General features: G+C 42.3%; 1 protein-coding gene across 6 annotated transcripts in view; it reads left to right on the top strand.

Moving 5' to 3' along the window:
• Nucleotides 1-6,063: 6,063 nt before the first annotated feature.
• Nucleotides 6,064-14,186, top strand: part of GCNT4 (glucosaminyl (N-acetyl) transferase 4) — a 44,972-nt gene continuing 36,849 nt past the window's right edge. For 2 of the 6 annotated variants that reach the window (XM_069085189.1, XM_069085184.1), the window contains exon 1: nucleotides 6,064-6,379. In XM_069085189.1, the coding sequence (XP_068941290.1) occupies nucleotides 6,321-6,379 (59 nt within the window). In that variant the 5' untranslated portion in view covers nucleotides 6,064-6,320. The other 4 variants (XM_069085187.1, XM_069085186.1, XM_069085188.1 and 1 more) reach the window with 3 other exon arrangements.

Below are 14,186 nucleotides of genomic sequence, written 5' to 3'. Positions count from 1 at the left end.
ATTTTTGAGTTAATTTATTGTGCCCCATGAGTGGAAGACTTTGACTATTGTACTTTGAGATGATTGTTCTTTGTTCTAAATATTGTGATCAGTTTGCTGAAAACTATGTGGCCATTTTAATGATAAGCTGTTGTGAATACTATATTGTGATTTTCTGTGAATGTTTTGCTTTGATTTTTTATGAAATAAAGAGAGTCTTCACTATACTGTGTAATCAGAACCTTAAAAGCTGTTCACAGTAGCATTCTTCTGGAAAGCTGCTCATACATGACATTACATACCAGTGCTAGGTCTGTACCCCAAAGAGATAAAAGGAAAGGGACCCATATGTACAAAAAACATTTATATCAGTTCTTTTGTGGTAGCAAAGAATTGGAAACTGAGGGGATAGCCATCAGTTGGGAAATGGTGGAATAAGTTATGGTATATGAATGTGGTGGAATAGTATTGTGGTATAAGAAAGAAGGAAATAGTTTCAGAGAGACCTGGGAAGACTTACATGAACTGATACAGAGTGAAATAAGCTAAACTAGGACAATTTGCACAGTAGCAGCAATATTGTAACACTGATGAACTGTGAAAGACTAACTCTGATCCACACTAAGATTCACCATAATTATAAAGGATTCATGATGAAACGTTATCTACCTCCAGAGAGAAAACTGATGAGTTTAAAGTACAGATTGAAGCATATTTTTCTCTCCCTCTTTCTTTTCCTTGTTTTTTTCCCCCGCTTCAGATTATGGCTAATATGGGACTTTGTTTTGCATAACTTTGTATTTATAAGGGTTTCATATTTCTTGCCTTCTCAATAGGCAGGGGAGGAGATGGGTATAGCACCAAGCACCCAAGCATACCCAGGGTGGCTGCCAACACAGGTTCTTAGATCTGCTTTTCTAAAGGAAAGCAACTCAAAATGGGTTAGCAATCTTGCTTTAATCAAACATATGTCATTTACCTAGTTCAGGGGAAAAAGGTCAGCACCCCGAACTTCAGAGAATACAAACAGGTTACAAGCAGACAACAAATACAGAGAAACATCGGCAGACAGGCTTCTAACTGTCTGACCATTACATCCATACTTGGTCAGCTACCAGAGAGGGAAGCACCGACACCTGTGTTTTCAAAGCTGGTGGGGCTCAATGGCTGCCCAGAGTTTCATCTGGTCAAATCATATAACTCTTCCCAAAGTAAGCCCCAAAACAAAATCTCACATCAGGATATATATAGCCTTCTCCTGGTTCAGAGAATGTCACAACCCTCTTGACCCACTGCCCAAACACAAAGTAACAAGGTGTGGGTGTTCCTGAAAAACAAGTCTCTCACCACAGGCTCCATGTGACCACATCCAGCCTTTTAGGGGGCAGAGTATATTTTCAAATCAAGGAAGGTTCTCAGAGTCACTTAAGCCTATCAAAGGGCCTAGGGGCAGGGAAGATGTTAAATTCCCATTCCCATAACAATGGGGGAGGAAGAGAATTTGTAACTGAAAATAAAAATGAATTTCATGTTTCACCCAAATCTGATGAATCTAATGAGCACCCCATCTATGGCTTCATCAATCAATCAATCAACAAACATTTATTAAGCATCTGTTCTGTGCTCAGGTATTCTGCTAGATGCTAATATTGAAACAACTCAAGGAGTGTGCATTCTATTGGGGGAAGACAAGTACATATATAAGTATATTCAGGATAAACAAATTTTTTTTTAAAGCAATCAGGGTTAAGTAACTTGCTCAAGGTTACACAGCCAGTTATTATTTCTGGGTGTGGTGCTAAGTATCTGAGCCCAGATTTGATCCCTAGGTCATCCCAACACTGGAGCCGGTGCTCTTACTCGCTGAGCCACCTGGCCGCCCCTAAGCAATTGGGGTTAAGTAACTTGCTCAAGGTTACACGGCCAGGTGTTTCTGGGTGGGTGCTAAGTGTCTGAGTCTGGATTCGATCCCCAGGTCATCCCGACACTGGAGCTGGTGCTCTTACTCGCTGTGCTACCTGGTCTCTCCAAGGATAAACAAATTTAAAATAAATACAGGGTTATTAGGGAGGGAAGGCACTAGCATTTAGGGGAAGATAAGGAATAGCTTTCTTCAAAAGAAACACAATTTCACTAAGCTATCAAGAATTACATTAAAACGTCCAAAACCTCTAACAGTAAGAGATATACACATTTATCCTATCTATATCTTGTATGTACATAATTGTTTACATGTTGTCTTCCTCAATTAGACTCTGAGCTTCTTGAGAGCAGAGACTGTCTTCTGCATTTCTTTGTATCCTCAGCTCTCAGCACAGTGACCGGAACATAGTAGACACTTAATAAATGTTATCAGGGCAGCTAGGAGGCACAGTGAATAAAGCAGCAGCCCTGGAGTCAGGAGGACCTGAGTTAAAATCTGGCTTCAGACATTTAAAACTTACTAACTGTGTGATCTTGGACAAGTCACTTAACCCCAGTTGCCCTGCCCTCACAAATGAATGAATGAATGAAAGAATGAATGTTATTGACTGACAGACAGCAAAGGCTGGCACTTACCAAGGATCATAATAGCCTTTGGGGCTAGCTTATCAGTGCATGGTCTCAAATCACAAGATGCTGGAAAAGAAATACTCACAGTCGCAAGACTGGAAGTGCTTACTGTAGGATGGACAAAAGCAGGTGAGAACCAGCAGTCTTGTGGTACGCTCCTGCTATTTCTGAAACAAGCAGTCCATTCAGTGCATTGTCCCAGGCCTCAGCTACCTGCTCTATGACATATGTTGTAAACTCCACTGACATTTTAAAATGTCTATATATGGGAAGGACACTAGTCTTACTAGAAGTGAGAAGTGCTTATCAGGGCAGCATCAGCCAATCTATATCACATGTTGCAGAGCAAGTCACTGGTCAGACTCCAAGAAGTTCCTACCCTGAGAAGCAAGCCCATGTACTGACTCCATATCAGGTCTATGTCCAGCATATTCAGTGACCCCTAGACCAACAAGGGGAGGTGGGCTTCTTCCTCCTTTTCATTCATTTATCCATTCAGTCATTTAACAAGCATTTATTAAGCACCTGGCAGTCAGGTGGGTATGTCAATCTACACATTTTGCTGTTACTAATTGGGATATGACTTTGAAAGGAAAAAATAAAGCAGATAGATAGATGATAGATAGACAGACAGACAGACAGACAGACAGACAGACAGATAGATAGATAGATAGATAGATAGATAGATAGATAGATAAGAGTTATAGATAAAACACACCATCCATTCACCCCAAATAAGGGATTACTGACCACTTTATGGCTAGGCATTAAAACCATATTCCTACCCTGATTACATGATTTATTTCTCTTGAGATATTCTTAAGGGGTGTCTCTGAAGTGGTATCACAAGGCAGGAGTTACAGAAAAGTGATATAATACATACATAATAGATGTAATCAAGTGAGCCCCACCCCAATCAGTTCTGGCTAGACTATACCCCATGGAGCTGGGCTCCTTCTGGGGACATCTTTACCCTGGTCCTTTCCAGGATATTTGTTGGGACAGTTGGCACAACGGATAAAGTGCCTGGCCTGGAGTCAGGAAGACATATCTTCTTAAATTCAAATCTGGCCTCAGCAACTTACTAGCTGTGTGACTGGGCAAGTCACTTAATTCTGTTTGCCTCAATTTTCTCATCTGTAAAATGAACTGGAGAAGGAAATGGCAAATCACTCCAGTATCTTTGCCAAGAAAACCCCAAATGGGGGGCAGCTAGGTGACACAGTGAATAGAGCACTGGCCCTGGAGTCAGGAGGACCTGAGTTCAAATCTGGTCTCATACATTTAACACTTACTAGCTATGTGACCTTGGGCAACTCACTTAATCCCAATTGCCCTGCCTTCCCCCTTCAAAAAAAAAAAAAAAGAAAACCCCAAAAGGGGTCACAAAGTCAGATATGACTGAACAACAACATATAACACTAATAATAAAAATTTATTAGTTCAGTGATGAAAATTTTTTTGGATTAATAGAGAAAACCCAAAATAGTCCCTTGATGACTGTTTCCCTTCCTCCAGGGCCTCCTGTTTCCCCTTTTGTTTCTTCCTCTCTCTAAAACATGTGGCATCCCTCTCTCTGGGATTCCCTAGGAGGGGTGGAATAGTCCTGTGGTACAGTCATGTTGTTTCTGAAGTAACCGGCCACCTAGCACAGTGGCCCAGGCCTCAGCTGCTTGAACTGTGAACTACACAGTAAACTTGGCTGCAATAAATCCTGGGCAGAAAAGTTGAGCTGATCATACAAGGCAACCAGCACTGGTCTCAGGGGACTTAAGACTGGATCTCAAAGCCCTATTTACCTTTGTCTGCTTTATAATTCTTTCCTGAGCATAGGTGGCTAAATGGCAATCCTGAGATTGTATATTTCCAGCCTTGGAAGACACCTTGTGAGTTTGAGAATTAAGGAGTTTCTGGGTCCCTGAGGTGGTACCTGGTTACATTATGGAAATTGTCCCCTATATCTACTACAGCACTTTTTAGAGAAGATGACCACTAGTTGGAGGATAAATCCAAACCCTAGTCTGGTTTGCCAGAACACATGGAAAAAGGAATTATTTGGCTGGCACAGAACCACAGTAAAAGTAGCTATAAGTTACTATATACAATGTCTATTAATTCAAGATGTGGAGACATACATAACACACAAATAAAATGCTTCCGAGATTCTCTTTCCATTTGGTTGCAACAATCAGCAGATATTGATCAAGAACTCATCACAGCTTTATTTTCTACCTGAAATACATAAAAGAAAACCATATATAAGTGGTGGCAAACTTGTCAAAAGGCTTAAGTCTGTTGGAGAAAAACAATGTACAGGGAACATGAAGGATCCATCATGGTGGGCTTTGGGACAGAACTAAGCCAAGTGCCTGACCATGTTTTCACCAATGCTCCCCTCCTCCCCCACCCCATGGTGAGTCTGAGGAAGGGAAGTAGCAACAATAGCACCCTCGAAGGGCCCATTTTGTAAATGAAGTGGAGGAGAGAATGAGCAAGTCTCCATGGATGCTGCTGGGCCTGGGTAAAGTAGAGCTGAAGGAACTTGTGAACTGGTATATTGAACCTCCTACTCTTTTTTAGTTGTTTAATTCTTTTTTATTTTTTAGTTTACATCATTCATTTCCACAAGATTTTGAGTTACAAATTTTCTCCCCATTTTTCCCCTATCCACCACCCTAAAATAGTGATCCCACTGAATATCCCCTCCCCCAATCTGCTGGAATCTCCTACTTCTGATCTATTTCTAGGACACAAGCTAGGGTCTGTCAAAAGAAAAACTGGAAATGGTCCCTTCCTCTCCCAAAGAAAAGCTGTCTGGGTCTCCTCAAGTGAGCAAAGTGCTGGTATAGATAATGCTATTTATGAACTATTTATGGAGTCCCTGCCTAACTGGTCTCCCTGCTGGGCCCTCTCCCTTTATTAGGCTACACTCTAGATGCCACCCCACCTCATGTACTGCCCTGCAGAAGAGGAAGAAACTTCAGATATTGTTATTATGTTAGGGACAAATTCGGTTTTAGGGAGAATAACTCTTGCTAAGTGCTAGCATATACTGCAAAGCAATCTGCTACAATCCTAATGCAGAGAACCAGCACTGGCCCAGAAGATGTTAAAATTCTCCAGAGATTTTCTTTAATGTGTCTCAATTCCTTAGAGCCCACCCAATTAAACTCCCGGACTTCTCTGCCCTCAGGTTAGTTGCCTGCATAGATAAATATTGAAAAGTTAGTTATTCTAACCCCATTTGGGGGTTAGAAGTATGGGTAGGTTAAGAATGAGAGTTGGTAAAAGCTGAAAGCCCAATTGTTTAGTAATAGATGCTGTCCTTGGGCTGCTATCTTGATTCACTTCCCCCAAAGTGAAAAGTTTTCATTGTATCTGACAGGGCAGACTCACTCAGAGAGCACTTCCTTCTTTCTCTCTCCTTACGCCCTGCTCTTCCTCCCCATCTCCCAAGCCCTGACCCTTATCCTCTTTCCTCAAAGTAGGTCATAGAAATCAGAATCCGAAGGGCCGCACTCTCCAGCTCCAGAACTAGTGGGTCCCAGTTCAGTACTGCAGTGGTTACTTGGACTATTTCCACACTGCCTGTGGCTGTCCACTAAATAAGCCGGTGAGACTGGCAGCATGTGGCAAAAGCCCTGCCGCGGCCGCTGCAGATCCACGGGGCTCTGGGCTGCTAGAAGGACCTAAGGAAGAGCTCACTCTAGCATCCAACACCGGCACCTCACCGCACCGCAGGGAGCTAGAAGGCACGTCTTGGTTCTTCCCTAAGGTCTCTGATAGGAATGAAAAAAAAGCTCCTCCTATCTACCCTAAAAATCAGTAGGAGAAAAACAGAGCAGAGGTGTGTAACAAAAGAATGTGGAGAGGTCGGGGGAAGGGAATGAATAGCTGCAAAAAGATGCTTTTTCAAACTTTCTCCTGAAGTGAAAAGGGAGGAGTATGTGCAGTCCCGCTCAGGTGAGAATGAGTGGGTGGGTGGTGACGATATAGAATCCAGGGCGCAGGGTCTAGTTCAGAGTTGGGGGCGGGGCGGGGTGTCTTGCTATTAGGGTGCCCCTATTAGTGCACCCTAGCAGAGTCAGCGTCCGGGAGAAGACGAAGAGGAGGAGGAGACGCCGGCGCCCCTCCTTTTTTCCGACACGTCATGGGGTCCGCTGAGCTCCCCCGCCGCCTCCCGCCCACCCCAGGCGGAGACACCGAAGCAGCTCCCTCGCAGTCCTCACCGAGGACGGAGGGAGGGCGGGAGAGAGCCGGCGCCGCGGCGGCCGCTGTCGCAGCGGAGAAGCCTGCGGGAGAAGCGGAGCCCCGCCTGCCGCCTAGCTCTGCAGCCTCAGGGACCCCGGGGCTCGGGGTTGCCACTGCCTCCTTTCGTAAGTCATCTTGTGGGGGTGACGCTGGAGTGGGCGGGAGGGGAGGAAGGAACGCACGCTCCCTTTCCCTCTCCCTTCTTCTGGGGTCGCAGGGGCCAGGAGTAGGAGGATCTCTCTTTCCTCAGCCAGGAGATCAACTCCGAGGGCGAGTGGAGGTCCGAGGGCGGGAGCGGGGAGCGAGCCCCAACTGGCCCGGGGGATTGGCGAAAAGCGCCTGGTTCGCCTTACAGGGTCTAGCCCTCCAGACTTTGGCTTTTGGCGTGGCAGAAAACTTTGGTGAGGCGCTCTGCCCTGCGCTGCCATACGCTACCTTACTCTGTCCTTCCCCACCCCTGGCCAGCTCTGTTCTGCTCTGCCAGCACCTGAGGGCTCCTCGTGGACCAAGTCCCTGGGCCCTGTACTGCCAACCGGGAGGCGCGGTGGGAAATGGTACCGCGGAGAGCGCAGGCTGGTGGGGCAGGAAGCTGGTCGGGGTGAGTGTCCTTAACAACCAAAGCCTGCTGTGTTAGCTCCGGCCCGAAGCTGTGTCCGGGCTTAGGGAGCTGCCTGCCAGTAGGGAACGAGCGACGCTTCCAAGTGGAGCAACTTCTCTGCCTGGTGCAGCCTCCAGCCACCCCCGGACTACACAAAAGCTCCCCCAGTTGGGAAAGAGGAAAAAAGGGAGAAGGGAAACGAAAGGAAGGGCGGGCTAGTTGTGGAGTCACAACAGTCACCACGCCACGGGACAGCGGAGGGCTCACCATACGTTAGCTGCAGCCCCGGGGCTGCAGGAGCGCACAGCCCCGAGGGTTCTCCGCCTTGGGATTTTCTAGGGGATCTAGCGGGGAGGTGGGAGTTGAGGGTATAACCTAAGAGATTAACAAAAGGGTTTTCTGTGGACAACAATTAACTGCCTTACTTGCTGGCTAAAAAAAACCTGGTTTTGGCAGCCACGCCTCCCACCTGAGGCTCCTGAAACCCGCCACTCACTGAAACATGAATGACCACTTTTCTCTGCTTGCTTTCCCCTCGTGGTCTGAACACGTGCATTTGCTATTCCGAGTTCTACAACTTACCCCCGGATTCACCTAACGGGGCTGAGGGCGGAAAGGAGGTGGCGTGAAAGTGCCACTTCTTTTTTTATCTGCTCATCTTCAGATTCTGGAGAACACCTGATAAATGCCCCCCCCCACTGAATCAGTTCTTTCCAAGAAACTCACCCCTGCGGGAACCTCATCCTTTCTTCCTAGAACGAACTGTAAACCCACTGAGGTTGGGGTGGGGTGGAAGATTTCGTGGACCTCTATATCACTTCTCAGATATTCATGCTGAATTGCAGGTGAATTATAAACTAAGGGTTTCCTTTGTTTGTTGTTTTTGAGAGAGGAGGAGGGTCCGGGATTAGGAAGTGTTTCTTTAAATATTCACTCCTTCTCCCAGACAGATTTTGAGACAGATAATTCCGTAATCAGAAACCAGAGGGAGGAAGTAATTCTCCAAGCTACAAGTGGCTACCCCGCTGGGTGGCTTTTCCCCTCTAATTTCATTGCACTTTAGCCTTGCATTCCTGTCTTTCACTTGCCTGGACACCTGAAACCTTGGGGTGAGGTCGGAGGAGGGGAAGGAGAAAGGGAACCTTGAAAAGAAGGATGGACTTGAAGACACAGCATAGCATAGTGTTTGAAGTTCCGGATTTAGAATCAGGAACACCTGGGTTCAAATTCTGCTTCTGACAGTAGTCTGTGACCGTGAGCTGGTCACACAACATTTCTCCAGGTTTCAGTTTCCTCATCACTAGGTGGCCTCTGTCTTTAAATCTATGCTCTTCTGAACTAGCTATAGGATTTCTCACCAAATATGCATTTAGTTACTGGACCCTTACCTGAGTTAGAAGTTATGAAGCTGAAATATGAGTGCATTAATTCACAGCCTTCCTCTTGCAATTGTAACCTTCAGCAATCGAGAGTTGGGTGCGGCAAAGTTGTGGTTTCAATTTTCATGTTAAGTTTTTCATGAATGAGAATTCTTTATGTTCCTCCCAGGATCGGCCTAATAGGGAAAACTTATTGTCAAAACTGTGAGAGAAGAGAAGCAGTGCTCTTCCCCCCCACCCCCGCCTTCATTTTAGTGATTAAAGATTAACAACCCCAGTATTTGAAGAGAAAAAGAATTTCTTCAAATGTTATACATGATTTAGCAGGCTTTCATCAACCTGTTAAAAAAATCATACGTGTATCATACCCTAATTAGACCATCTGTGACTGTAAAATCATACATTAGAATTAAGCAGCCTTTTAAAAATCCTTTGTTAATAACTTTTCAAGAAAGTAAGATCTTTTAAAACAAGTGGATCCTTCTGGGGAGCTGTTTCTTTTACTTGCAGTGTCTATAACTCTTTTTCTTTGTGTGAAATTACTAGGGAAGGTAGTAAAGTTGAATTGCCAGTGTTTTATTGTGTGATTACTGTAATTAGCACATAGAAATGAGCCCAGGAGGGGGAAAGTGATATTGTATTGAATATCATATGAAAAGGTGAAACAAGAAACATTCATTTATGTTGGGAACAGGAAAGATTTCTTCAGTTTGGTACTTATAGGTATTATTACTTGGGTGGGGGGGTGATTCACAGGAGGTGGTAAATACTTCGGTCTTAGTAGATATTTAAGCAGATTTAATTACCTAGTTTCAAAAACAGAACAGAAAGGGGACAGGATGATGGCATAACTGAGTATTACATTATGATATTTTATATCAAAATGGCAGAATAAATTTATGTCATTAAGATTTGCTCTTGTTCATGTTCAGTTCATTGTTCCTGATTTCTGTGGTAGTCATCTTTGTAGTTAGATCACTTCTAACATTTATACTTAATAGGAAGAAGTTGGAAAATTTGGATTTTTTTTTAAAAACAATGAACAATACTCTTGAACCAGAACTTAACTCATTACTGAAATGAATCTCATCTATTTGGGAATTCTTTCCAACAAAGCAGATAGCAACCTATCCATACCTGTACCCCATCCTATACTCATTTTGTCTGTGTCCTCCCCAAAGTTTGCTACAGAGAGTCAACCCAATGTTCTGGAAGCCTTCCTTATTTTCTCTGGATCTGAAAGGTGCCAGTAGAGAACTCTGGTAACCCACCTATCAACTTTCTGTCATATAGTTCTTTGATGATATCCTTTATTTTTGTTCTTCAGAATTCTTCATTGGTTATAAGTGACAGCCTGCTTACACCTGCCACAAACCTTTCTATTGTCCTCTATGTGATACTTATCTTTAGTTTCTTCAGAAGACATGGTATTACAGGTTTTGATGACATATGACAACACCAGGGAGATATTTGTATTGAAAATTTGAACGTTTACTGTTCTGAAAAGCTCAGGGTCAATCTAAGTGCTTTGCAGTCTCCTGAAAGTTCTCCTTTTCAACTTTGGGCCCACATTGGCCACCTCTATTGGCTGCCCCAGATACACATGCCATTAGACAAGCTCTGTGGGGTGTCCATTCAGACGCTTGTTGAAATATGGGCAATCCATTTATTTGGTCTTTCTCATGGTGATGGAGAGACCAAACTCCTTTGAGTGATTGCAAATTTCTTCCATGAGATTCTGGTGTGTTAGAGGCTTAGTGGAGTTAACACAATATAATTTTTAAAAAAAAGCACCTGAAGGATTCCTCACTGAGGAGGAATCTCTTCACCTGAATTCAGTGAGTAGGATCATCTCCATCATGCTGGTAAATGCTTTTCATTGAGTATATATCTCTGTGTTTAATGCCTCACCTGATGTTTACTATCACAGGGTCCTTAAACAGGGTTACTTCTGTTGTTAAATCTTAAAAGAATAATAATAATATTCTAAAGAATATTAAATGATCCCCACATGTAAATGGGAAACACTGTATTGTAAAAGAGCTAGTAAGGTAGTGTTCTGTGCTACTGAGTTTAATTTTTTTTTCATAATCAACAAACAAGCATAATGGTATCTTATTCTAGTCATCTTTGATTCAATTGTGATCCAGTGTTGAATACTGTTTGTGAAAACCTTGCTTATCTGCTACAAACATCCTCATTGAAGACCTCAATGAGGTCTCAATTGAAACCCTTAATTCATGTATAGATGGCTCAGATAGATTATACAGATAGGACAATCGGAATATAAATTTGTTGTTGATCAGTCACATCTAACTCATTGTGCAAGTTTGGGGTTTTCTAGGAAGAGATACTGGAGTAGTTTTCCATTTTCTTCTCCAATATAATTTTGTAGTTATTGATGTTTTCTCTTATTTTTTTTCTTTTCTTTTTTGCAATCAGTAGGAGCCGAAATTTTCTGCATTCTTTGGCATATTTTGTAAACCAGTCCCTCAGTGCCCTCACAATCATATTGCCAACAGCACAGATCTCTGTATATACTTGATCACTTCCAGCTGCTTTTCCTGACTGTTTTCTCTTTAGTCCCATTTGTACTTCCTCTGTGAGTCCCTCAGGGACTGTGATATCAGGGTCCCAGTGTGGTGGTTCCACTATCCTTTTTGGAGAAAACCATCTTTTCCATTTTCCTTCTCTTTGTAGTTTACTTTCCATTTTCACGATAGATAGATAGATAGATAGATAGATAGATCCTTACTATGTACCAGGCACTGTGCTAAATGCTGGAAACTCAAATACAAGCAAAAAGAAAGACCCTACTGTTGTCAAAAAGCTTATATTCTAATGAGGGAGATGATACATCAAAGGGAGATGGAAAGATGGGAAGAGGAGAAAGAATGAGAAGGTAACCAAAGGTGGTTTGGGGAGACATTGACTGATCTCGGTTTAAAGAGAGTATGATGGTTAGCCTAAGGGCTTCCTCAAATGGAAAATCATAACTCACCAATCAGAGGAAGATTCCATGAGAGTGAAATGACTTTGCATGGTTGGATATCTTGCAAAACTTTCTTTAGATAGGTTTCACCTATCACTGCTTCTCTCTGTTGGATGAGCTGATACTGCTTATAATCATCCATCATCCTTCTTTGTAAGATTTTAAAGATCTGTTTGTATTGTATCCTGGTTTTGTATTTACCAGACCTCTCTCTCCACTTCACAAGCAATTCAAATGTTTGCTAACTTCTGTGGGTTTTTTTTTTTCATTTTTTGGTCTCTTTGTAATAGCAATTTATATTGATTTAACTACTGGATGACATTATAGCTAATGTCAATGCTTTTTCTGTTGTTTACATGTTTTTAAATTTTTCAATAATTTGTTTAAATATTCAAGGTTAAATCTTAGTTGTATATCTTATCTCGCTTAAAATTTCTGTTCTTCCTTTTTATTATAAATTCTGAAACGATAAATTGTCATTTGGACTGCACAGATAAACTGCCTAAGGGATGTACTAATATTGTATGTCTTTTCTGATATGTTAAAATTATAGTCACTTTCATTCTATGTGTCTTTGTTTGATGTCGGCCACATCTAGCTCTCTAACCCAATACTTAATTTCAAAAAAAAAATTGAAACATAGTTTAGTGCTGTTGCCTAGCGTCTTTCCAAAGTAAGAAAGTAATTAAGGTTTTGTAATAAAGCTTAATAGTGACCCTTAACATTAGTACTAAGAAAAGCTTTGCACCTTGGCACATCAAATGTTTCTACCTCCCATACACAAGGATTATACTGTGTTGACTTCAAAGAAAATTCCTACTCTGTTCCATTCCAATAGGAGTACATAGAGCGCTGGGTTTGGCATCAGGGTATCTGGGGCTAAATACTGGGTCTGCCACTTGTTACCTGTGAGATCTTGGGCAAATCACTTATCTCTCTGGACCTCAGTTTCCTTTCCTGGAGGACTTGGGCTTTCCAATAAAGCCCCTTCCACCTCTTCCTGTGACCCTCTGAGTGTTTACTGTTTTCCATCTCGTACTTTTGTAACCACCTTGTATTTGCACACACACAGTTCCCCTTTCTTAGAAGAGATTTCTTCATCCATTTCTATCTGGCAAAATTCTTTTTCTTCCTTCAAAGGCTAATTCAGATGCTCCCTTTTCCATGAAGACTCCTTTGACTTCCTCCTTTTTATTCTAATCTCATGTCATTCTCTTTAATCTTTCCTATACAGTTAATCTTAATCAGTTTCTAGATGTTCTGGTTTATAATTATGTATTTTTTCTAAAAAAAATGAGTTTTGTTGTTGTTCAGTTGTGTCTGCCTCTTTGTGACCATATTTGGAGTTTTCTTGGCAAAGAGACTGGAATGGTTTGCCTTTTCCTTCTCCATTTCATTTTACAGATGAAGAAACTGAGGCAAACAGGGTTAAATGACTTAAGTGCTCATGGTCACACAACTAAGAAGTGTCTGAGGCTGGATTTGAATTCAGAAAGATGAATCTTCCTGACTCCAGATGAGGCACTCTATCCACTGTGACACCTAGCTATCCCCGTCCCACCTCCCTCCTGCCCCAAAATGTTCTCTGATGATCATAATTGTTAGAACTGAAAGGAGAACTTAGCGACTGTTTAGTCTAACCTCCTTATTTTACAGATGAAGAAACTGATATCCAGGGACCTTAAGTGACTTGTCCTTAATTACTCCCCTTTGAGTATCAGTTTATGGACAGGAACTTACAGAGAGTACTTAATAAATATCTGTATTAATTGAATTGGATTCTATAATTTGTCTTTTGAGTTCCAAAGACCTAAAAAATTATATAACATAAAATAAAACTAGTTAATGAAACTTAATGTAATAATCATTAAGCCCCAAATTTGAGATCCCAGGAAGAAATACAGAAGGGGACTGGAGGATTATTTCTTTAGGAAATCTGAAAAAAATCACATGACACCTGGCAGAGACAAAAACAGGTAAATTTTGGCTGCGCTTTCACCCGGTAATCTTAGACCTCCTCAGTCTGCTTTCAGCCTATCCTTCCAGACATATTTTACATCACTCCCTTTCATGTACTTGAAGACTCATCTTCCTGAGTTCAAATCTGGCCTCAGACATTTCCCAGCCATGTGACGCTAGGCAAGTCACTTACCTGTGTTTACCTCAGTTCTTCACCTATAAATTGAACTGGAGAAGGAAATGGCAAACCACTCTAGGTATCTTTGCCGAGGAAACCCCAAATGAGGTCACAGATAGACATAACTGAAACAGCTGAACACTACAGCAAAAACTTTTATGTACTCTTCTTTTCTGGCCTACTTCCTGATCTCCAACTCTATCCCTTTGCCTGGTGCCTGGAATTCACTCAGTCTTTCTTCCACCTCTAAGAATCTTCTGACTTCCTTCAAGGCTCAGTTTACTTACTTAACTGTTT

Source organism: Petaurus breviceps, unplaced genomic scaffold (genome assembly GCF_028583685.1).
Source record: "Petaurus breviceps papuanus isolate PSGF00001 unplaced genomic scaffold, PetGlider_PUasm1.0 175, whole genome shotgun sequence".
NCBI lineage: Eukaryota > Metazoa > Chordata > Mammalia > Diprotodontia > Petauridae > Petaurus > Petaurus breviceps.
The sequence above is the reverse complement of the archived record's forward strand: the minus strand, read 5'-3'. Positions and strand labels throughout refer to the sequence as shown.